Source organism: Gopherus flavomarginatus, chromosome 1 (assembly GCF_025201925.1).
Source record: "Gopherus flavomarginatus isolate rGopFla2 chromosome 1, rGopFla2.mat.asm, whole genome shotgun sequence".
Lineage (NCBI taxonomy): Eukaryota > Metazoa > Chordata > Testudines > Testudinidae > Gopherus > Gopherus flavomarginatus.
This window is the reverse complement of record NC_066617.1, coordinates 340,117,529-340,142,640: the sequence shown is the minus strand read 5'-3', so window position 1 is coordinate 340,142,640 and position 25,112 is coordinate 340,117,529. Positions and strand designations below refer to the sequence as shown.

At 43.4% G+C, this 25,112-nt stretch overlaps 1 protein-coding gene across 12 annotated transcripts in view; it reads left to right on the top strand.

Moving 5' to 3' along the window:
* Positions 1-25,112, top strand: part of YAP1 (Yes1 associated transcriptional regulator) — a 153,896-nt gene that overhangs the window by 104,715 nt on the left and 24,069 nt on the right. For 2 of the 12 annotated variants that reach the window (XM_050941525.1, XM_050941555.1), the window contains 2 exons: positions 10,665-10,858; positions 13,755-13,802. In XM_050941525.1, coding sequence (XP_050797482.1) covers positions 10,665-10,858; positions 13,755-13,802 — 242 coding nt within the window. Of the gene's footprint in view, positions 1-5,606; positions 5,709-10,664; positions 10,859-13,754; positions 13,803-25,112 lie in introns of all 12 variants that reach the window. The other 10 variants (XM_050941533.1, XM_050941565.1, XM_050941544.1 and 7 more) reach the window with 7 other exon arrangements.

The window sequence follows — 25,112 nt, the reverse complement described above, 5'->3', positions numbered from 1 at the left end:
AGGGGATTGTTCAGTTGCATAAAACAATAACATTTCAGCCCCTGTTTGTATGAGTAAGAGTACAGGACGAAGGCACTGAGTACTGGCATTATTTTCCACAGGTAGTGGTGATTTTAGCTGATATTTCACTCCTGAGGGCACAAAGGTAAAGAAAACACAGCTGTTTTTGGCATTCCAAAGCTGCACAGGCCTGTATGCCACTAGCCCATTTACTGCAATGGTGCCTGCTAAAGTCATCATGGAGTGGCGTGGGGAAGTGTTCTACTGTGGAGAAGGAAGTAAGGCAGACATCCCTAGAAATCTTTGTACGAGGATTGCCAATTATCGCCATGAAAGTTTCACTGAGATCTCCCAGGAGGATACAAGGGACAGCCCTGCGTACATAAAATGTTCTGCATGCCGCCTCTCCCAACATAACCCTAGAGGGGAATGAAAAGCAAATGACAACTCTGCCTCTGTTTGTCGTACCTCTGCCTCTTCTCATATGAGTAAAACAATGAAAAGTCAATAGCTATGTTCTGCTAACTTGGGATTGGGCCAGTTGCCACCTTCACGTTTCAACATTTTAAAGGAGAATGCATGCAGATACTTACCTGAGGTTCTTCCCTTGGATTGAACTCGTCCATGCTTGACTGCTGGGAGTGTCTAGACTGCAGTGGAGCCTCAAGAAGATCCCGGCTTGCAGCGTAGCTGGACTCCCCTGCCATGTGTCCCTCTTGCTCCTCCTTCCCACTATTTACGGCACTCTCCCTCTGGCTCCACCAAGATATCCACAATAGCCTGAGGGATCCTGGTGGGATCTCCACCAAGTATGGCATGCAGCTCATTGTAAAAGCAGCAGGTATCTGACTTAGCACCAGATTGACTGTTGGCCTCTGTGGATTAGGTCCAAAGGCCCCCTGCTGGAGGCCTCGTGGTCCTGTCACCCTGCCCCAGAATAGAGCAAAGAGAAGTCCTCCAGGAAGCCTAAAGTGGCTGCAGAGAGTGGCCAATCTGGGGCCAGAAAGGCCCTGTATAAGAGAAGCAGTATTGCAGAGAAGTTCAGTTGCTGGGTAGAGCTCAACGAGGGAGATCCGAGTGCCTTGCTGGCTAGACGAACCGCTCACTGCAGAGAGCTCACCAGACAGAACGGAGCCCAGGGAAGGCTGCTGAAGACCAGATGTCTAGCTGGCAGGAAGAGCATCAGGACCAGCGGAAGGCCAGTGCAGGCAGGCTGAAACCTGGGGGACTGAGCACAGAACCTGGCCAGGCCAGCAAGGGTACAGCTGGTGTGGCTGAAAACTGAGCTCAGGGAGGCCTGCTGAAACATCACAATTTGTGGGTACCGAGATGGGTCCTGGCTGGGTGGTTTGAAGGTTGTGCCTCTCAGAGAAGCCTTAGAGCTATGGCCTTATACAAGGTCCAAGATGAGAACTTGGACTGTGCACCCCGGAAGAGGGGACAGTGTGTGGGGCTCGGGCTGAGCTGTGGAAGACCTGCTGAGAGAACCATTGGCTGGGGGGTGCTTGCAAGAGGTGCATACCACCCTGATACAAGAACTAAAATCAAAAGCTGACTTACACCCAACCAACGAAAGGGGGATGCTCACACGAGAGGCAGGTGCCATCTCCCAAAAAGGATTGTTTTCATGCACTATTGGCCCGATAAAGGGAGCGCTCACAAGAGGTGGGTGCCGACCCCATGACAGTGTCCCTAGCCTTGTGGTATGTCTGCACACAACAAGGGAGAGTGCCTAGTTGTACTTACCAAGCTGGGCTATACGCATGGGGATCTTAAAGCGGGTATGGCTTCTGGTCTCTGTGACCTCTGGGCAGTGATGTTCATAATTGTGACCCAGAGCAGTGACAGGCAGGCATTGTGAGACAGCTGCGGAGGACTGTTAGGGATGACATAGTGGACACAGTTGTCTATACTCGCATCTCGTTGACCGCAGTATGTTGACTATGGTTCAGTGCCATTTACGGAGATGGTGTTACTGTGTCGCCATAACATCACTTATGTTGGTGGAAGACAACTTTGAGTGTAGACATATGCACAGGTCGACATAAGTCATCTTGCATTGACGTAACTTTGTTATTACATTCCAGTCTCAGTAAGCAGCACCTCTGAATACTGTTGCAATTTTGTATGCAGTGTTCTTCTAGTCATGTTGGTCCCAGGATCTTAGAGAGGTAATATCTCTTATTGGACCAACTTCTGTTGGTGAGAGAGACAAGTTTTGAAGCTTACACAGAGCTCTTCTTCAGGTCTGGGAAATGTATTCAGTGTGTCACAACTAAATACAAGGTGGAACAGATTGTTCAGCACCACCTACTATAAAGAACTCAAAGACCACAATTTACCCAGGAGCTAATGGATATCATCAAATCCTTCCCCGAACAACTCTAGGAGAAACTGTACATCATCATCCCCCACAACTCCCCACTCCAGGGACCTTCTACATGCTTCCCAATATACACAAATGATGGAACCAAGGCAGACCCACCATATCTGTCCTTGACACTTTTAGTGAAGGAATATCAGGACTCATAGAAACATCCTCGAACCACTCACCACACCGGCTTCCTCCAGGACACAACCAGTTACCTTCAGAAACTCCACTACATTGACAACCTCCCTCAGAACACCATCCTTGCCACCGTGGATGTCCCCTTCCTATACACCAATATCTGTCACAATGACGGCATCTCTGCTTGCTTCAAATATTCACTAGACAATGGATAACCCTCAGATATCTATCCCAAGCCCACCACCAGGCTCATCCGTTTCATCCTCACCCATATCAATTTTACATTCAACAGCAAACACTTTGCCTAAACCATGGGAACAGCTGTGTGTAATAGGATGGCTCCCCGATATGCTACCTCTTCATAAGGAAGAGGAAGAATTTCTGGACAAATGCACCATGAAATAAATGATATACCTGAGCTACATCAATGGTATTTCCATCCTCTGGACAGAAGATGAAACTTCCTCACAGATTTCCACTACAACGTCAACATCAACCACTGCCCGTCCATTAAACACTCTCTAGAATACTCCCTCAGTAGCATCAACTTACTGGCCACCACGATCAGCTTCAACAGTAGAAACATACAGACAACTATATACAAAAACCCCACGGACCATACTTTTAATACCAGTAACCACTCCAACCACACCGAGAAATCTGTTACCTACAGTCAGGCACTCAGATACCACACAATATGCTCAGAGGAGAATGGCCCATGTATATACCTTAACACTTCACTAAACAAGGATAATTCACTAGCGAGCTAGATCACATGATGGAATGGGCCACCCAAATAGCCTCAGAAGAACCTGTTGCAATACAGAAATAAAACCCCTTTTGATTGCACATCTGTAGTAGTCACATGCCATGCCACACTGGAACCCATATGGGATATCGAACAGTTACAGCCCATACTTGATGTGCGCTCAATCCTGAAAGAATCTTTCCTGAACCCCCTCATCTGGCCTTCGAACAACCCACCGAGCCAATTCAAGCACATCAGAAGTAAGCACCCTACAGACCACAACACACCAATTCAAAGAAGCACCAGACCTTGCCTGAACAATAGATGCAAAACCTGTAGGCTTATCTCCACTGCTATGGGGATCAACACAACACACCTTTCAAGATCTCTGGGTCCTACACATGCCTATCACAACATGTGGTGTACCTCATCCAGTGCACTGAATGCCCCAGGAACAACTATGTGGATGAAATCAGACAATCACTATGATCTTGAATGAACTCTCACATAAAAATAAGACAAAAACAACAGATCACGTGGGTGAACTAGCAAATAGGAGCGGCAAACGGTGGAGTTTTAAAAGGGAGTTTTCCAGGTGAAGGAGTAGCGGCTACATTACCCTAGTGTTGAGTTTGTTGTCTGTGTGCTTGCTGCTTGACTGTAGTGTATAGTATGGACTGTTTCGGGGGGCTGAGGCTAGTGACTTGCTAGGCAAGTCTGAATGCTTCTTAACAAAGCTTTAATCCCTAATCCCATTAGGATCTGTTAACCAGGGGGGAGTGCTACTTGGAGAAAACAAGTATTTAAAAAGCCAGCTCCTAAGCGGCTAGAGGAGCTAGGGAACAGGAGCAACAAATGGGAGTTTTGAGAGGAAGTGAGACACACCTAGCATTCTCTAAACTTAGGCCAATAAACACCCCACTCCACCCCCAAAGAAAGAAGCTGCATAGAAAAAAGAATGCAGGCAGAAGTCCACAGTGGACTGGGAGCTATCCAGTTTATTGCACTGAATGCAGGATGTATGATTTCCTGTCTTGTGGGCAGGTGGTGGTGGTGTGTGTGTGTCTGTGTCTGTGCGCGCATGCACGCACGCATTCAGCACAAGGAGCTCATGGCCCTCAGAGGCAGAGTACAGGCTCCTCAGACCAGAGTGGCAGAACTGGAATAGCTGAGGGGGATACATGAGACTTTCTGGGACACAGTAGAGTGGTCTCACACAGACCCCAGTTTGACAGCCTCTGTGCTGTTGAGAAGGATGAAAATCTCAGGGAAGGAGAACATCACATTGGAGGAGAGAGAAATGATCACATGGTTGGGGCTCTCCTTCCAGATGTCATGGGATCCTCTCACACTGAGGATACCTCTTTGAGGGAGGGAGGGCCCAGTATAAGGAAGAAACAGGTAATTGGAATGGGCGATTTGATCATTAGAAATACAGACAGCTGGGTTTGCGATGACTGGGAGAACCACCTGGTGAATTGCCTTCCAGGTGCAGAGGCTGCAAAACATCTAGACAGATTTATGTGCAGTGCTGGGGAGGAGCTGGTGGTCATGGTCCATGACATAGGAAAAGTTAGGGGAGAGGTCTTGGCGGCTAGATTTAGGGGACTAGTAAGTAGATTGCAGTCTAGGATCTCCATGGTAGCATTCTCTGAAATGCTTCCAGTTCCACATGTAGGGTCAGTTAGGAAGAACTGCAGGGTCTCAATGTGTGGATGAGACAGTAGTGGAGGGGAGGAAGGGTTTAAGTTTATTAGGAACTGGGGAACCTTTTGTGAAAGGAGGAGCTTATACAGGAAGGATGGGCTCCACTTAAACCAAAACAGAAACTGATTGTTGATATGTAAAATTAAGAGGGTTGTAGAGAAGTTTTTAAACTAAGGGGGCTAGGGGAAAGCCGACAGGTGTGGAGGAGCACATGGTTTGGACAGAAACATCCCATGCGGGGGATCTATTAATGGGAATTTTCCTAGTAAAGAAGAGAGGATAGAAGTAGATAAAGCACAGGTAGGAACTGAAGGGAAACAATGAAAGAGTCCCATTCATTTACTTCACATGAAGGCAGACAGCTAAACAGGGGCAAATGTTATAAGTGCTAGAAGTCTAAATACTGCAGATGGGTGAACTTGAGTGCCTTGTATTAAATGAGGATATTAATATAATAGGCATCACAGAAACATGTTGGAATTGTGACTATCAATTGGACACTAAGACCAGATTATAAAATGTATAGGAATAACAGAATAGGTTGTGCTGGTGGGGAGGTGGCACCAGGGCCGGCTTTAGGCCTGTTCCCCTAAATAAGAGCGCCTAACTTAGGCGCCTTTTTAATTTTTACTCACCCGGCAGCGCTCCAGATCTTCAGCGGCAGGTCCTTCACTCGCTCTGGGTCTTCGGTGGCATTTCAGCCGCAGGTCCTTCAGTGCCATGGAACACCCGGAGCACTGCCAGGTGAGTCATCCCTGCCGGGGCCCCATCGAAACTATTCAAATCAGGCCTCACACTTCCTAAAGACCCCATACTTCCTTAGTGGCGCTATATGTGAAAGAAGGCATAGATTCAAATATTAATCAAACCATATCATAGAATCCGTATGGATAGAAATTCTATGCTTGAATAATAAAAGTGCAGCAGTAGGCATACACTATGGATAGGGCCTTACCAATTTCACGGCCATGAAAAATATGTCACGGTCCGTGAAATCCGTCATTCCCCATGAAATCTGATCTCCCTGTGCTGCTGGGAGCCTGGGGCTCCTTGCTGTTCGTCTGACAGGGCTCTAGAGAGGCACTTCTGTTCTGGAGCAGCCTGGGACCTGGGCTCCGGGCTTCCATCCCCTCCCATCCCCACGTGGCTCCTGCCGTGGCTCTGGGGACATAGCTCAGGGCTCCTCCCCCAGCAGCTCCTGCCAGGCCTGGGGGCTTCTGTTCTCAAAGGCTGCAGCTGGGGAAGCCCAGGCCTGGGCTTCTGCCCACTCCCACAGCTCCAGTTCTGGGCATGGAGCTCTGGGTTTCTCCCCCAGTGGCACATGTTGGGACACGGGGCTTCTGCAGCTGGGGCTGCCTGGGCTCTGGGTTTCTGCCCACACCTGTAGCTCCTGCGTGGCTCTAGGCACAGCTTGGGGCTACTCGCCCCCCACCCCCTCAGCTCCTGCTGGGGATGGGAGCTTCTGTTCCCGGTGGCTGCAGCCGGGGCAGCCTCAGCTCAGGGTTTCTGCCCCCCACAACTTCAACTGGGACAACCCAGGCTCGAGGTTTCTGACTCCTCTGGCACTTCCTAACTTTTGAGTACTTGACTTTGCAACCTATTCTTTTAACGTAGTTTTGGGGCTGTAATTTCCTAAGTTTATTTTAAAGGACAAAGGTAAAACTTCAGCTGTAAAAGTGTCACCATCATGTTTCATTAACAGGTTTTCTGCCATGAACCTTCACTGGCAATGCAGCACAGACTTCTACCATTTGTACTTTAGGTAACTACCGTTAGCTGACAACAGGAGAAGGCTGTAATTCCACATGGGGGGAAATGAGTCACTGGCACAGTGACCATGTGCTGGGTCCACAGGGTGATTGTGGGGAGTCTGACACAGCTTTCTCTCATTCCCACTCCAGGAAGTGGGGGACTTCTGCTCCATATGGAATCTCTAGATGGAAGATGGGCTGTTGGGTCCTGGGGATTTAAGTGGAGAGCCCGAAAGTAAGGATTACAACTCAGTTAAGTCTGTATCTTGTTTCACAGACAAAAGGCACTTCTCTACTGTGAGAGGTATTCTCCCCCAGCCGCATAATAAATGCCTGCAGCAACCAGTGGATGCGTGAAGGCTTAAAAAAAAAAAAAAAAAAAAGAAGTTGCAAGAAACCTTTATAAGGAAAAGTGTTAACCTAAATATGAGGTCACTAGTAGCATCTCCTATTTAAAAAACAAAAAAATTGACCCTTGTTCTAGGTGCCCATTATTTTATAATTAAAAACTTGGTCAAACAGACAAAGCAGCTGGCTTTTCATTACACCAAAACAGTCAGTTAGCCAAAAACGCAACTCCTTGCTCCATAAACTCTAATCCATAAACTCTAATCCACTTCCCAACAAAAGAAAATACCCACCATTCTCCTTTCCTAAATGCCTGCCCTAGTAACCGTGTTTGCTGCATGTCCTTGGCACTGACATATTAGTAAGCTCCAGCTCTGGCACCTCTGCTGATCCCAGCCATAGCAGTGTCTCAGGTAGGCAGGTCCCAAGCTATGTTGGGCTTTATAAATCATAATCAACTTCTTCTGCCTTGTCTTGATTAGGCAATAAAGTGTGTTTGTGCCGTGTGTTAACTCATTTTAGTTAACATGTTAATTTAATAAAATCTCAGTGAAAAGATAATTGTAATTTTAACACATTAACAGGTAAAGGTCAGCACTAATGGACAGCCTGCAGTTCACTTTAACCTGTTAACATGTGGAAACTATAAACTGCCTTGACTTCACTAGGATTTTACCTCATGTTTCCTAAAGCTTTGTAAGAACACACCTTTTTATTTTCCCTTGTGAAGACGCACCCTGTACCCCTCTACTCAGAGGAAAGAAAAAAAAGCACCAGTGCACATCCTGGAGTTCTGGTATCACATGTTCATGGAGATGCCCAGCTTTAGAATAGTCTGCTACCTTCTGTGTCAGCTTTAGTTTCCAGGTTGATTTAAAGGTGTTCCATGTAACAGTACAATGCATTGTCTAAACTTGAAATGTTTAGGTGTGAATGCCCATTGCATGGTCTGCATCTGAGAGAGAAGTTTGTAACTATCTGAGCAAATGTGGTGAAAGTTGTGGTCACTGCTGCTGTATGACATCAGCTGCCGTCTGATAAACATCACCCCCTAAATCATGCACTCTATTGACAAACATGCCCTCAGGTAGAGGCGCAAATATAATCTTTGCCATATCCTTTGGTTGCTTCTCCTAGCCCACCATCATCACTGCAATCTAACCTAAACTGATTTTCATCCAGCTCACTCTCATCCACACCCCATATGCCACCAGAGACTATGGAAGGTGTTCGATCATAGTGTCTGTCTGTGATAAATGGAGTCACAGAGTTGAGTATTGCCAGCATATTCTGTGGGGAAGAGACAGCAAAATCCATTCCTACTCACTAATCATCCCAATGACCCAATCTCATATTGAACAGCAAAGATAAAGAGAGACCCTTATTATTTCCCCCCATTAGAGGGCCATAAAGACAGAAAAGCAAATACCCAGAACTACCCTTCAGGATCTCTCTGACAGAAAAGAAGGAAGTCACAGGAAGCTAGCCTAAGCTACTTGCACTTTGGGAGTAGATAACACTTCACAGTCAGTAGTTTCAAAGACAGCTGGTGCTCCGAAGCTGAAGCTGCGTGGACTCTGGATAACCATTGCTGGGAGATCAGCAACCCACACCATCAGTGCCATTTAGTGATAAAAGCAGATTGACGAAGGTCTGAGACTCCTAGATACTGAGTTCTGTCATCCAGCCTTCTTCCTATTCTTAATTCAAAATGAAAGATTGTCATAATTATCCAGGTTGACAGTTTCAGTGGTGATTTCTTAAGCAGAGGTTGTACGTGTATCTTTAAAAACATAGTGTGCCCTGCATTCCTTTTAAACAAGTAAGTAATAAGTGCCATCAGCGGACACAGCACTTGGCCCCTCACCAACTTTCGCTGGTCAGGAAGGACATACTGTGGATCCTCAGAATTACCTCAAGAATGGAGGTTGTTGATAACTCTGAACAAAACATTAGGGTTGTTCTTTCAAAAGTTTGCAACTGAACTTTACTATGCAGAAGAAATATGCTGTTCTTCCTTCATTTTTTTAGTAGTTTACCTTTTAATACTGTACTGTAGTGTGTTTACTTATTTTTGGTCTCTGCTGCTGCCTGATTGCATACTTCTGGTTCCAAATGAGGTGTGTGGTTGACTTGTCAGTTCGTAACTCTGGTGCTTGTGACTGAGGTTCTACTGTAGATTCAAAAACCAGTTGTGAAACAAAGGTTGCCTATCACATCCAGAGTCTCGGCATCACTTGCCTAATTCTGAATCAGAGACAGCTTAGCCTCCAACCTTTCAAGATCCTGCTTGTCTACAATGCGCAGAGTTCACCAAGTTTTGCATGTCCAGTTTTCTCTGCAAAATGATAAAAAAAAAAAAAAAAAAAGTCCTCACAACTAGGGGTGCTGAAATCTGCCCCTGAAGCAGTAGTCTGGCTACAGCAGACTATCCTGTACAAACTAAATCTGTTGTTTGAGAAGCTGCAAATACCATAGAAGAGACTAAGAATCCTCCTCTGTGCCTACTGAACAGCTACTTCAAAAAAAAGTCTTGACTATTGGCAACCAATATTTTACAACCTGTGACTTCTGCCACCACCATCTTTCTTCTCCATTCATCTTTCAGAAATTATTACCAGAATGACCTGAGACGATGAAGCGAGGGAAGAAGATGCATAGAGAAGCATCACAGAGTAGACAAGTTCTGTATGACTTTTTAGTAAAACCTCTGTCACATTACATTTCAGTTCTGAGTGCTTCAAAACCAGACATATTGACAAACTGGGAGGGAGTTTTAAGAACTCTAAATGAGGGATTGATTTTATTTATAGACCTAAGTGTGTACATGTTGGCTGAATAGAGGGTAGGAACATACAAATATCTGAAATTTGTCAGCACTAAGGATGGTGAAAAATTGCTTAGGATTGTACAGGAAGGTATAACTAGAAGTAACTGACTAGATGCAATTTAAAGGAAAAATTAAGTTGACTGTTGTAAAAAGCTTCCTTGACACAATAAGATTTTACTATGTAATAGTCTCTTAAGGGAAGTCCTAATAGACCCATCAACTGGGTCATTTAAAACTAGGAAATAGAGCAGGGAATTATCCAAAGTAACAGGATATAGATGAGCTGACACAATACATCTTTTGTCATTTGAATATGTAGGATTCTGTGAAAGCAGTATTGAGTCTTTCATCTAAATAACATAAGTAAAATGTGCCTGGGCTTGTCTTAAAGATGAGACTAAACAACTGTAAAAAGTGGAGGTGAAATCAATCAAATTTTAACGTAATGTTTTGATTCCTGCCATTTAGAATGAACAGTTGTGTTTTTGTACCACCTTTAAAACATAGATCCAGATTTTCAAAATTGCATGTACAAGTTGAGCAGGCACATTCTTGAAAATTTGAGCATACTTTGATCCCACAACAATAGTATCTCCCTATTTGGACTTCTGTCTCAAAACCTGTGGAAAATCAGTGCAGGTATATGGTCTGTAATGCCATGGTTTGCAAAGGGTTACAAGTTCTGTAAAACTACTTTCAGCATGTTTCTTTCCTTTCCCATAGGTTTGAATGTCATTCTAAAATGTACTTTGTATTGTTTTGACTCCATAGCTATGAATCCGCGAATCAGCCAAAGTGCTCCAGTGAAACAGCCACCCCCACTGGCTCCTCAGAGTCCTCAAGGTGGAGTGATGGGCGGGGGAAGCTCCAATCAACAGCAGCAGATGAGACTGCAACAGCTGCAGATGGAGAAAGAGAGATTGCGACTGAAGCATCAAGAACTGCTTCGGCAGGTGAGGCCACAGGTTAGACACAGACTTCCACTATATTTTTTGTATGTTTTTGTTGTTGCACTTGCGTGGCAATTCCAGGGAGCGTAAAGCACCAGACACCGCATAAGGTCTTAAGCTCCAAAGAGAGGACTGGGCTACATTCATTATGATGTCACCTCAGTAGCAGAAGCTCTAGACCAGTGGTTTTCAAACTTTTTTTTTCTGGCAACCCAGTTGAAGAAAATTGTTGATGCTCGTAACCCAACAGAGCTGGGGATGTGGGAGGGGGCTCAGGCCTAAGGCAGAGGATTGGGGTGCAGGGGTGAAGGCTGTGGGGTGGGGCTGGGAATGAGGGGCTTAGGGTGTGGGAGGGGACTCTGGGCTGGGGCAGGAGGTTGGGGTCCAGGAGAGGGGTCAGGGCTCGGCTAGGGATGCAAGTTCTGGAGTAGGGCCAGGGATGAGGGGTTTGGAGTGCAGGAGGGGGCCCCAGGTTTGAGGGGGATGGGTTCAGGGCTGGGGCAGGGGATTGAGACGCAGGCCTACCTCTGGCGGCTCCTGATCAGTGGTCTAGCCAGGGTGCAGAGGCAGGCTTCCCACCTGTCCTGGCACCATGGACCACACTGCGTCCCAGAAGTGTCCAGCAGCAGGTCCAGCTCCTAAGCATAGGCGCACACAGCTCTCACTCGCAGACACTGCCTCCCGGCCAGTGGGAGTGCGGAGCTGGTGCTCGGGGCAGGGGCAGCGCGCAGCACCCTCTGGCTCCCTGTTTAGGAACCGGATGTGCTGCTGGCTGCTTCTGGGGCGCAGCCTAGTGTCAGAACAGGTAGGGACTACTAGCTTTTACTGACCGGCTGCCAGGGTCCCTGGGTGCTGAGCAAGGCAACCCAGTACTGGGTTGTGACCCAGAGTTTGAAAATCACTGCTGTAGACTTGCTGGATGCAAGACTTTTTCTTCACCAAATTCCCGAAGAGCAAACATCTTCACTAGTTGAAGTGTCATTAGGGTGGTACAAGTAAGAGAGCACCGCAGAGTAATGATCTTATTGGAGATTTCTCTGAGAATATTTTTCACCTCCAAAGAGCTCGGACTGATACAGGAGCCAGAGAGGCTGGTTCCCCACATCTGCTTGTCCTTCATTTTAAGGATAAAGCTTTTCAATATCACTTTTTTTTTTTAAGTATGACTTTACAACACGTTGCAATTCAAAGGATACGAAAGTGTTTTTCAAATTACATGCTCTAGGTAGAGGAATCACCTCGTTACTGAAATTCATCCACGTCCAAATAGTGTGCAGGCTGAACAATTGAATAGGCTTTGCTGGGTTTGGAACCTGTTGTTCTCTTGTGTCTAAGTATTTCAAACCTGGTGCTTAAATGTTACGCCATTCCTTCTAGAACTTTCCTGTTAACAAAAACTGGTCATTGAGAGAATGGTTGGTCTGGGAGGCAGGAATTCTGGATTTTGAATCCCAGCTCTGACTCCCTTTGTGACCTTGGGCAACCCATTAAACCTTCCACCTGAGTTTCTCCATTTATAAGATGCAATAACATTTATGTACTGTCTCACAGGGTATTGTGAAGATTAATGATTGAAAGCACTTCGAAGATGGAAAGTGCTGTAGAAATACTCACTATTCAAATAGCCCAATGTTTTCAAAGGATAACAGCAATATAAGTAGGAACGTTTTAAAGACAAAAGGAAAACATCATGCACTGTAATTTAGTTAAGTCAGCTTTCAACACTGGGTAGAGGTGCTCCAAATATCCAGTTAGTAGTGAATTAAGTATATTCACTACTAACTAAACACACAACCCATTATAAGCAGCTTCTTTAAATAAGTTACAGGAAGGAAAATGTGGGGGGGTGGGGGCGGGAAATATATGTGAGAGACATTGCTTATGTTGTCATAATAAGGAAGTAATTCCGAAAGTGTAATTATTTACTTACAAGCAGCATACTTAACAGAGCATTTAACATGTTCCTTTTTTACTTTATCTGTTCTAACTAGCTTTTAATTTAACAATTTACTCAGATTCGGTTGTAGATTATGAACTTGGTTAGTTTTGCAACTGAGTAACCTTGGGGAAGAAAACCCCACCAGACCATGTCTTCTGTTTCCACAATCGCCACTTTAAAAGTTTCATTAACGTTTTTCTTTCTGGGTTTTTGGTAGAAGGTTAGCTGCCATCTTGTCCCAGACATTTAGGTTATCCTCAGCTTTGTAGAACTGATGAGGGAAGCACTGACACCTTAGTCTTTTCTTTGAGAAAAACTTCTAAAGTCTTATCCTCTTCCCTTTCCGCTTTGGTGATGGGCCTTGTATCAGGAGAGGATAGTATCTTCATGCCCTCTTTCTTTTTCTTCGTCACCTGTGGTATTCTGTCCTTGACCTGGAGTCTTATTCCCATTGTCCCTTTTGAAATCAAGGCCTGTTTGTAGGAATCTTTAGCATCTCTTGATATAAGATGGGTCATCTTTAAAATTCGGTACTTCTTCTTAAGGAGTGCCTAAATAAGATAGCATCAGGACTCCCTTTCTGCTTAAGCACCCCGTCCTCTGCTGTTCCTGCTTCGCTATTAATTCTCCAGCAAATGTCTATCCTATGCTAGCATGCTTCTAGATAGATCTTCAAGTTTTCCTACCTCAGCTCTCCTTGAGAAATCTGACTAACGTTGGATCAGGTGACCGTCAGTTCCCTCCATGTTCTCCTTTGCTGGTTAAGTTTTTCTGTCATGTTCACATGCTCAGTAAACATTTGAGTTTTGTTTCACTGTGAAGTGATTTTCATCAACTCTTAACTCCCTTACCTTGTCTCATCTCGGGTTGTCTTGGGGACTTGATACTACAAGATGGTGTTTGTAAGTCAGCCTGCACAGCCAAATCATGCAGCTTAAAGTAATTTTTATCCATCTTATTTTTTACTCTTAGGCATTGCGGAATATCAGTCCCAGCACAGCAAATTCTCCAAAACGTCAGGTAGGCTCTTAACTGATGATTCAGTGTAATAAGAAACAATTAAAGTGTTAAATTAGGCTAGCTGAGGAACTTGTTTTACATGAAGCCATGAATAACAGCTGGCTCTGCTATACATCTTTTTAAGCCACCGCTCTAGTTGTGATCCCTAACATCAATGTTAAGAGTGCTTCATTACTTCATCATTATTTCAGTATTTTAAAGCAAATGTGGAATTTGTTACACTTTTCGCATTGCAAAGAACTTTCTCTTGTTTTTCATTCTTGATGATATTGAAATTCCAATTTTCATCCCATCAGAATAGTCATGTAAGCAAACTTCCCATTAAATGTAATGTAATAGCTAGTGGTTTTTAAATAATCTTCAGACATGAAGTATGTTCTGATCAGCACAGTGTTTATATCTAAAACAAATATTATCTTGAGATGAGTACCCTATACATTAATTCATTGAATAAAAGATCACCCAGAATATTTACAAGAGTATTTCTTTTTTTTTTCCTTTGTGTATATATAACAGGATCATTGAGAATAAATTAAACTGTCAAAATAGTTGCTAGAATCTGATAATATGCAACATGGAAATCAAAAATAAGTCATTTTAAATTCTATAATTAAACAGGCACTTATTATGCACCGAAATCAAAACAAACAAAAAAAACATCAGTGCAAGAGGAAATGATCAGAATTTGAGGAGTAATAGGATTCTGAATACATAACCAATTGAATGTGAATTCCTCTCAAACCGTTGGGAATTAGAAAGCAATGTAATATATTGCTGAAAAGGTGTTTTTCCCTATATGTGATCTTAGGACTGAATTGTCCTAGAAACTTGCAGTCATCATATGGTTATTGTTAATATACCTATTCTTTGGACAACACTCATTGGCAATTTGTGTGTAGCATATACCAGGCTTTGTGCTGTGTTTTTACTGTAGGAAAACATAGTATAATGAAAACCTATATATCCTGCACATCTGCATCCAGACTCTGCTGAAAAATAGTATCAGAATCCACCACCTTAAAAAATTAATTTCTAGCCCTTATAGTTGCAAACAGAACCTTCAAAGTAAAACACATGCTTTGCTGTCTTCTTGAGCCTGCAAACAGATATCCCTCCGAAAAATAGCTATTCCGTTTATCTTTGCCATCAACTCTGAAACCTAAAAATGGTCATTAAAATGCCAACATTACTTCACTGATAATTTTAGGAGCGAGACATCACTATTGGATGCACAGATGAAAAATGGAACAACTGGTTGTTAAGGTTTGCTGGATGAGGAAGTAATTCAAGTTCATCACGAAATTAAGTTACCTAGACTCTTGGTCACAAATGGTTGGTAAAGAAGAGCTTCTTTTCCACTCCCTAAAATCCGAAACTGCCTTCCACACCTTCCCACCTTATCCTAACCCAACTGTCAGAACTTCCACCTTGTCTTCCTTTCCCACAACAGCCGTTGCAGATACTTGAGAACACAAAAATATGCAGCAGATTGAAAAATTTGGAGACAGTATGAATACCAAAATACGGAGCATTTTCATATTTAACTCAGTGCAAGTGTCAATGTTTTAAACTGCTTTTGAATTTCTAGTTAATCATTATACAATGCAACAGAAACCAGAGGTACCAGAGTGCAGTTATGGGGTCTTGAGTTTAATTAGTTGGGTAGATTAGAGCAGCTAAAAAATTATGATGGATCTTGGAGTCCTTAGTGATTTCAGCATCTTTGCCTTAAATGGCATTTATAAGTTAGCTGAGGACCTCTTTGCCACTTAACAAGCATGAGACTATTCTCAACAGTTGTCCACCCTCAATCCTATTTTATGATCTGGGATTGGTTAATGAGGCATGTGGCAAAAGCAGGATTAAAGTCTGATTTATTAAATTCAGGTTTATGTTGGGGCTTAACATTGCTCACATAATGTCATGGGACCTATTGTGTACTGGTCTTCCTTTTGGTTTAAAGGACTTAAGTTTCAGAGTGCTCTGAGGTAAACAGAATGCAGCCAGTAGGTTACTCTGTTGATGGCCTGGAAGAGGTGGTAGAGGATTTTTTGTTCTTGACAGTTGTTACAGTGCCATCTAACAGTACCTTTTGTTTACTCTTTCCTCATATGTCACTTTACTAAGATGATCTGCCACAGATGGAGGAGGAAGATTAGAGAACTACTAGTGGAAATTGTGCTCTAAAAGTTTCTTGGAGGTTTTAGGTCCATGTCTCTGACAATAATATAATTGAAGTCACAATCAGCATAACTAATCCAGGTTATGAACAGCCTGGTGAATCAGGGCTGTCTTTAGTCAGAAATAATATACTTCTTCAGTAGACTACTACTACTTCTTGTCAGGTCATTCCTCTGTTTTGCTTATTAAAATCCATCATCTTTAGACTGGATTAGTTGCTTCCACAATGGTAGATTCTTGGGGTTTTTTTTCCCAAAGCTTTAAGAGACCTTGAGAGTGCTTCATGCTGTGTTCAAGTTGGATTCATTGCCTTTATTAGTGGGATCATTGATCTGTTTTGGGTGGAATCTTTCACCGTCTCCCCTTGGGAGGTCAAGGAGCCATTCTCTCTCAAGTGACTCCTTGTGCAAAAATGTCTTGATGCTGGCGACTCATCAACTATTTCCATTTTGGGAATGGATACTGAGAATTCTGTGGTAAGGTGGCTTTGACTTTTTACCTGAACAGTTAGATAACCTTGACACTTTTCAGTCCACTCTGAGATCTGAATATGGTACTGAGATTGCACTGGTTTTGCTGGTTAATTCTTTTAGCTGTCAGCTGCCTTGCATGGGGTTAAACATGAAGTGTTTTGAGTCTGCAAATACTACCATTGGCTGGGTTGGGTTTTTTTTGTTTTTTGTTTTCTGTCCGGGATCTGAGAGGGGTAATATTGATCAGTTGCTAATCTTTGTGAAGCGTACTGCAAAGGGCTCTATGTTTGTAGGGGGCTTGAGTTTCTCATAACTCCTATATATGTCCTAACAAAAAAAATCCAGAGCATCTGAAAGCGGAAGTTGCAATTTCCTTTTTGGGTGAAGATAGAGGAAATCACTCTCAGCTATTACTGCTACTTGGAAATCCAGAAGCACACGAAGCATTTATGTAGGGACTTGTACCAAGTCATCACCATCATCAGAGTGCCTAACAAATATCTACAGTTGCAAATATTAACAAAGAGTAAACATATCCCCTCAGTTGAGCTATTCACCATACCATTTCTGGATGGGTCTCCTTGCCACCAACCCAGTCATTATCACCAATATCTTACTGGAAGTCAGCTTCAGCCAGCTGTCATCTAAATCCCATATATGGCCAGACTGTGGGCAAGTAGAGACTCGATACTGCCAAAATCCTGTGAAAAGGTAGAGCTGTATGTCATCATTGACCTCATTGTAGCCCTAAACAGCATGCATTCCTCCACTAGTTGGCTCACATACATGTTTAAGATAAGAACAGCCGTACTGGGTCAGACCAAAAGTCCATCTAGCCCAGTATCCTGTCTTCCAACAGAGGCCAATGCCAGGTGTCCCAGAGGGAGTGAACAGAACAGGTAATCATCATATGATCCATCCCCTGTCACCTATTCCCAGCTTCTGGCAAACAGAAGCTAGGGACACCATCCCTGACCACCCTGGCTAATAGCCATTGATGGAGCTATCCTCCATGAATTTAGTTCTTCTTTGAATCCTGTTATAGTCTTGGCCTTCACAACATCCTCTGGCAAAGAGTTCCACAGGTTGATTGTACGTTGTGTGAAGAAATGCTTCCTTTTGTTGGTTTTAAACCTGCTGCCTATTAATTTCATTTGGTGACCTCTAGTTCTTCTGTTATGAGAAGGAATAAATAACACTTCCTGATTTACTTTCTCCACACCAGCCATGATTTTATAGACCTCTTTCATCTCTCCCCTTAGCTGTCTCTTTTCCAACCTGATCTTATTAATCTCTCCTCATATGGAAGATCCTCATCTTTGCTTTAAAAAGCCCTGCACAATCCTAGCTCCTGCCTGTCTCTCTTCTCTGTCTCTTCCCTGACTCTCCACATTCTCATCTGTGCCACCTTCGGTGTGGTCCTGTATAACTGGAGCTCTCTCCCAATCCATCATACCTCCCCACTGTGGTCCTTGCTCTAATTAAAATACCTCTTTCAAATTGTCTCCTCTTCCACCAGACCTATTAACTCCTGTTCCTCACCCATTTTGGAATGAGAATTAACAGAAGAGATGAGAAATTGTTTTTAGAAGGAGATATGAGAGACACATGGCAAACTTCACCATTTGCTCAATCACATGCTTTTGTTTTTCCATATTTCTCATCTGCTTGTTGCCTGCTTAAATTGTAAACTTATCTGAGTAAAAGCATGATCTACTTACACTTTGCTACATAAATAACTATGGAGCTTTAAAGAGTGGTTGAGTTTCTTCTTTAATGATTTTTAAGTTCATTTTAGCTGTCACTGTCTCTCTGTCCTAATTTGTGTGGCTAACGTGTGTACGCCTAGAGCCAGTAGGTGTGTTTTGTCAATAAACATTTTAAATGCTAATAGAAACACTGAGGTAGATGGAAGTAGTATCTCTCAGAACTTTTCTTGTATTTTTAAAGATAAGCTAGGCAAATAAAAACTATAGAAATATCATTTTCTAAACTTCTTTTTTACTGCCAAACATATTTAGTAACTACAATTTTTATTTTCTCCACATTGAGCTTTTTCAGAAAACAGAACACTAATGTGTACATTTAAGATAAAACCCCAGTGATTCTTTCTTTAAAAAAAACAAAAACAAAAACCAACCAGATCAATCAGGCAGGAGCATAAATCAACTTTTTATGGTTTTAGAAAATAACGGGGAATTAAAAAAAATTAAAAAATAACACCTTTTGTATAGGATGCAGTTGTTTTCTCAAGTTGGCAAGCTTAGAACTGATACTAAGGGGAATTTTTTTCATCTGAATGTTCCATGACTAGGACAAATGGCGAGAGCTGGTAGAGTAGACATGTACTTGGTGTCTGGTACCATTATACTGACACACGGCTTTTCGGCCAGGTGGCAGGGAATGGACCAGACTCCAGACTTCAAGCAGGGATGCTGGTGTTGGCCAGCCCAGGACTTTCTAGGCTATATGTCTTCACTGCCATACAAGGTGTGTGTTTTACAGCAAGATAGCTAAGTCAAGTTAGTTATCTCATTTTAAAATCCTAGTGGGGACAAGGCACTGTAGTGTTACTTCAGTGTTGCTAGTCGAGATCTACCCCAAGTAGGGGAGGGACATAGTGTTGACCGCAGCTAGCTTCGTTGAGGTGAAAGCTCAAGTTAGCTATCTCACTGTAAAAACACACATTTTTGTAGTGGTGACATAGATTTTGGCTCCAGTCAACATTTTTGATCAACTAAACTTAAAAAAGGAGTTCCTTCCCAAAATCTTAGGAAATTATAAACTATCTTTTGTTAGTAAGTGGCACTGCATAGAGTTCTGTAAGTAATCAGAAATATTGGCTTATTGTCTATATTCAAATTGTTGAATAAAGTGATTTTGGACCTCTTTGTCTAGAAAGACACTGGTATTCTATGTACTTGGAGGTTAATTCTGATAGACTGTCTTGTCTTAGGCCCTGAGCCTGCATTGTACGTCATCTCCACAAAGCCCCAATAACCTCCGGGGCTCTGTGTGGGTGCAGCAGTCTATCTGTATGATGCGTAATGCAGCACCACCACCATAGGCCCTGAATCAGGAGAGTACTTCAGTACATATTTGAATACTGTCCTGCATTGGGTTCTCAGAGTGAGAGACTTCTTGTGAGTTCTTTGGCAGAATGTTTCTTCATAAAACAGCGTATGACTGTCTCTAATGTTCTGTCTTTTCTGTGTAGCTGAAACTTTTGCCAAAGCATAGAGTTATGTTCATCAGAACTGCAGCTCACATTTACGTGGTTACGATTTGATGAAGAGGTTGTTTGATATCATGTATTGCTAAGAAATGTGAAAAATGTTATGGAGAACACTCTAATGCACTACTTTCAAAAGTGTCTAGAAAATCTAAACAAGAGGGGGTCTGAACAGTTGCTGTCAGTGAAAGGGTGCCCTATGTGGTTGAATTCTGGGCGGCATGCTGTCTGGCAAAAGAACATATAAGACGCAAAATACGTTCATTAGGTGTACTGCAGACGTAACATTATTGTTTCTACTTTATAGGCACTGCTGTTACAAATTTTATGTGGCTTCTGAAACTGCATATCTAAGCTCCTTGTTAAGAACAATAAATCTAAGTTAAATGTGTTTATTTGTTTAATATGTGGTGAAAACAGTGTTAATGTTACTAAGAGGTTCGTGCTTTTCTATTAGTTCAAATGTGGGAGGAGTTTGAGTATCAATAACTGGAATTTACACAGTACAAAATATTTGTTTATGTATGAAAAAAATAAATAAAACAAAGTACTCTCCCCACTAGCAACAGAACAAATGTTTAATGGATTTGCAAAAAAAGCAAAATGTAAGTTTTTTTTTTTTTTCACCCAGTCATAGCAATAATTACTACTTTAAAAAACTATTTGTGTCCAAGGCCCTCCAAAATGAAACAACTACAGAGAAATCAGTCCATGGCTATAGAACCCACCGTATCTCTTGCAAATTTTTTGTATGAATCCAGTGCCCTAAGAACATGTCCTTGTACCTAGTACAGAGTTATACAGTACTGCACCAAATTACCATCTGTTCTTTAAGAGCTGGCCCCTGTGGGTGCACATGTGCTCTGTGTGCCCAGGACCAGAAATTCTTCAATAGCAGTGTCTGTTGGTCTGCGCTTCCTCATGCTTCCAACCAAGGGCATACAGTGCAGCATAGACCAGCTGTCTCTCCAGTTTCTTTCTCCCACTTGTGCTCTGGAACAGAACCTCCTGTGTCCATCCTCTTTCCAGCATTCCTGGTTGATTTTCAGACCTGTGAGTAATTGTAGTTTTTATATTTAGATAGATTAGATTAGTTAGTTCGGGGATCAGGCTGTCTCTTCTCTTTGTTCCCACACAATTTGGGGTACCTATCATGCCCAAAGTTCCAGGCTTGAAACCCTGCCTGGCCTGCCTATAGATCTTCCCAGTGAGTGACCCACACGAGAGCTGCCTGTACTGCCTCAGGGAAGTGCACATCCCCTTGAGGTGTGGTATATGTTGTGGTTTTATCCCCCACACACCAGGCAGTCTCGGAAGTTCAGACTCTAAGGACACCTTATGGAGATATCCATGAAGCCTCACTTGGCCCCAGGGCCTTCGCACTCCCCATTTAGCCAACCTGAGCCTCCAGGCAGCTTCTCTCCAGCTCCAGGATCCATTGGTGGTTCTTCAAATGATGCTCTCCAATTATATTCCACTGAGGGGTTACGCATTCGTGCCATGCATCTGGAGCTGGAGAATTTGAAAGTAGTACACCTCTACCCTGATATAACGTGACCCGATCGAACATGAATTCGGATATAACGCAATAAAGCAGTGCTCCGGGGGGGCAGGGCTGCACACTCCGGTAGATCAAAGCGAGGTGGATATAACGCAGTTTCACCTATAACACAGTAAGATTTTTTGGCTCCCAAGGACAGCGTTGTATCGAGGTAGAGGTGTATCTGTTGGTCCATGCGTGCACCCTGGCTTGCCTTATGCTTCCATCTGTGGCAATAAAGGATGGGGCGGACTGACTGCATCTTCAGTTTCTTCTCAGTGCCTCATGGTCCACATCGGAACTCTCTGTCCTTGCCTCTGATGCATGTCTAGAAGCAATAGTTGTACATAGTTTTTAAACAGTTTTTACAGTAGTTTACAAGTTTTATTTCTTTTCTAGTTTTTAAAAGTTTCTAATAGTTACCAGCTTCAGTTGTTTTAGATAAACTTGGGGTTTTCACTCCCCCCACCACCCACATGCAGATACCTCACTATGCTCAGTTTCCTCCATGCCCAAGGACCCTTCTAAATCAAGGCACGAGGAAGGAAAGGGTAAACCTTCATAAAAAGAGGAATAAATCACCTTACAAATGCTCAAAAAGAGGTCTGTCTACGTCTGACACCACATGGGATTTCGTGCCCTGGATCAGGTGCATCTGGAGCTCACAAAGCAGAAAGGCCACTACCTATGGTGCCAGGAGCAATTAGTGCCTCAAAATTTTACTCTGAGGTGAAGTTCAACTCCAGCACTAAGCAGACATGGAGGAGACTGTTCTTCATCTACATGAGCTGTACCAATCTCGCAAGTCCACCGCTTCCAAGATGGCATGGGCAGGTTTGGTTTAAACCCAAGACATCTACTAGCTCTCCTCCAATGAGAATTTGATAGGCTTCTCAAGCATCTAGAAATTTGTATAGATCCAGAATCTCCAATCTTCTCACATCTGTTTCTTCTGAGAAACATCCCAGCTCCATCAATGTGACATTCATCCGTTAGGTGGAAGCCCTAGCACCGTTGGTGCACCACTTACAAGCTCCTGTCCCTAGTGCATCAAAGTCGGGTCATGTGGTGCTGTCAGCCCCAGCATTTGAGCCTGATGACTCCTGTTCGTCAGCCAAAAGTGATCGGGTATCAACAGCAAACTTGCAAAGAACCATTGTCCTGGCTGGAGCTTCCAGAGTTACCTGGGTGTCTTTGTCTCATGGCAAGCCATGCTGTTTGTCAATGGATCAATGTACCCACCTCCATATTCATATAATTTTGGCCACTGGCTATATCTGGGCTGCGAAGATCCATATTTTCAGGCACCAGAGAGGAGCCACAGTTCTTGCAGGAACCTTTGACTGATTAGGAGCAATCTGAACTGCCAGATCCACCAGCAGCACTTCTTGCTCTCCCCAAATGAAGTACGGACACCAGCATCTCCCTTACCTCCAGAAGATTACAAGCAGTACCCGGCCCTCCTAAGGAGGATTGCTGACTCTTCAGATCTTGCTAGAGGAGGTTCAGGAACCTACCCACCAACTCGTGGACATCGTCCAGGCTACAGCTCCTGCTAAGCTGGCCCTTCCCAACAATGAGGTCCTATGGAGCCCACTAAGAAAATGTGGCATATGGCTCAGAGGACTGAGGAAAAAGTACTTTGTTCACTCAAAGGGAGCAGAATATTTGTTTTTCCAACCCTAATCCCAACTCATTAGAGGTCCAGGCAGTAAGAGAGCAGAGTAGACTGCTCCAGCCTAGGTCATCCTCTCTGGACAAATACATGAGAGACTGAATCTTTCTGGCAAGAAGAATTTCTCCTTGGCTGACCTATTATTCCCCATAGTGAATTATCAGACAGAACAAAAAGTAGCCTGTATATTGTTCCTTAATTACTCAAGGCTTCAACTCCAGAGGGGATGCCTTCCTGGTGCAGTGGTTGGACCCGCTGATGTATTCCTTCCCTCCCATACCTTTGCTACCATGCATCCTCAGGATGATCAAGCCGGACAAAGCAGCAGTGATCCTGATAGCTTCCTGGTAGTGGAGACTATTCTGATTCACCACTATCCTTTAGTTGGCCTCTTACCCATGCATTCACCTTCAGCCATTTCCTTACCTACTGTCTCAGAACGAGGGCAAGACCATCCACCCCAGTCCAGCTTTCCTCTTTCTGACAGTGTGGTTTTTAGATGGACAAGGAACATAGGGAAAGACTGGTTACAGGATGTCCAATCCATTCTCTTCAAGGAAGTGCTATGCCACCAGTTGGAAGCGATTCTCCCTGTGGTGTCAGCAGCACCACTTACCTCCTGAAAAATTGGGAATCCCTCTTATTCTGGAATATCTTCTCTCATTGAAGACATTTGACCTGTTTATCAGTCCCCTAACAACGTCTGGCAGCTATTAATGCCTTACATCCTCCGGCGAAGAACTGCGCTGTTTTCACCCATCTCACTACCATGACCGTCGTAATGTAAACCTGTCCCCACTTATAAAGCTGAGACTCCATCCTTTCCACTCTTACGAGCTTGCTATTTGAACCTTGAACCTCCTGCTCCCTTTACATCTATCTATGAATGTAGATAGCTTGGAGGACCGGAAGCCCCACTCCCTTAATGTACACGGGACAAAACCTTTTTAGAAGTCTCCAAGGTTATTCATCACTATTGCTGAAAGAATGAAAGGGAAAGCTATGTTTTACCAAAGACTGAGTGGATTTCCACCTGTGTCCTCCTTTTTATGATCTTATAGAACCCCCTCATCAGGGCCCATTTGATTAGAGTATAAGCAGCCTCAGTGGCTTCTCTGCAGGGAATCCCTCTGATTATTTTTTTTTTTTAGAGAGAGAGAGCGCACAACTTGAGGCTCCATTCAGACCTTCACCCGGCATTACACACTAGTTCAGGGTGCAGCTAGAGATGCTTCCTTTAATTTAATGATCCTCCAGTCTGTGGTGCAACATGGTTCCTGACAACCACCTTCTAATTGAAACACTGTTTTGGGCTCATCCATAGTGAATACCCCTGCAAATCAGCACTGGAAGAAGAAAGGAAGCTTACTTACTCTCTAGGAAATGGAGTTCTTCAAGATGTATGGTCCCTGCGGGTATTCACATTCCACTCTCATTCCCCTTTGCTCAGGTCCTCTTTGGATTTACAGTAGAGCAGGAACTGAACCGGTGTTTGGTCTGCATTACTCCTTATACCCTCAGTTGGGAGCATGAGAAGGTGTCACAGGTGTTGACTAACAGGCACTGCTGTTGATGAATTTCCAGTTACAGGAGGACATGCACACCCGCGGAGAGGTAACACGCATCTTGATGTTACTGTCCTTTAACAGGGCTGTTTTCAGCCGCAGTAAAATTTATTCACTAAGTATTCTGTAATATAATCTTTCCCTTACTTTCACTGCAGTCTACCCAACACTCAGATGTTATTCCAGTTAAGCCCCAAAAATAATGCAACAGATGTTGTAAGGGACACTGGTATTAGAGGAGCTTTTGTCTTTTTAAAAGACTTGAACACCTGCAAAAACAATTCAAGTCAACAGGCTGCATATTAATCAATAGTCCAAAATTAGTGCAGATCTATGGAAATTACAATTCTTAGATCAGAGGCCATTTTGAATATTCCATTCATATTTTGCAATTGAATTTTGTAACCTAGTTGGCTTGTGCCTACAAAGAGTTAAGCAAACACGTTGAAAATAAACTTTTTTGTGATAACTATCTGTATGTAGAATCAGCAATACATTAAGACAACTTACTGGCTGAGCAGGGGCAAAGTTATTACTGAATTCTCATAAAGGTTTGAGAAACAGCTTTTCTATTTAAAATTAACAGCAAGCAACTGAGAGACTGAAAGACAGTGAAATTAATGGGTGACCCATTGCAGATTACT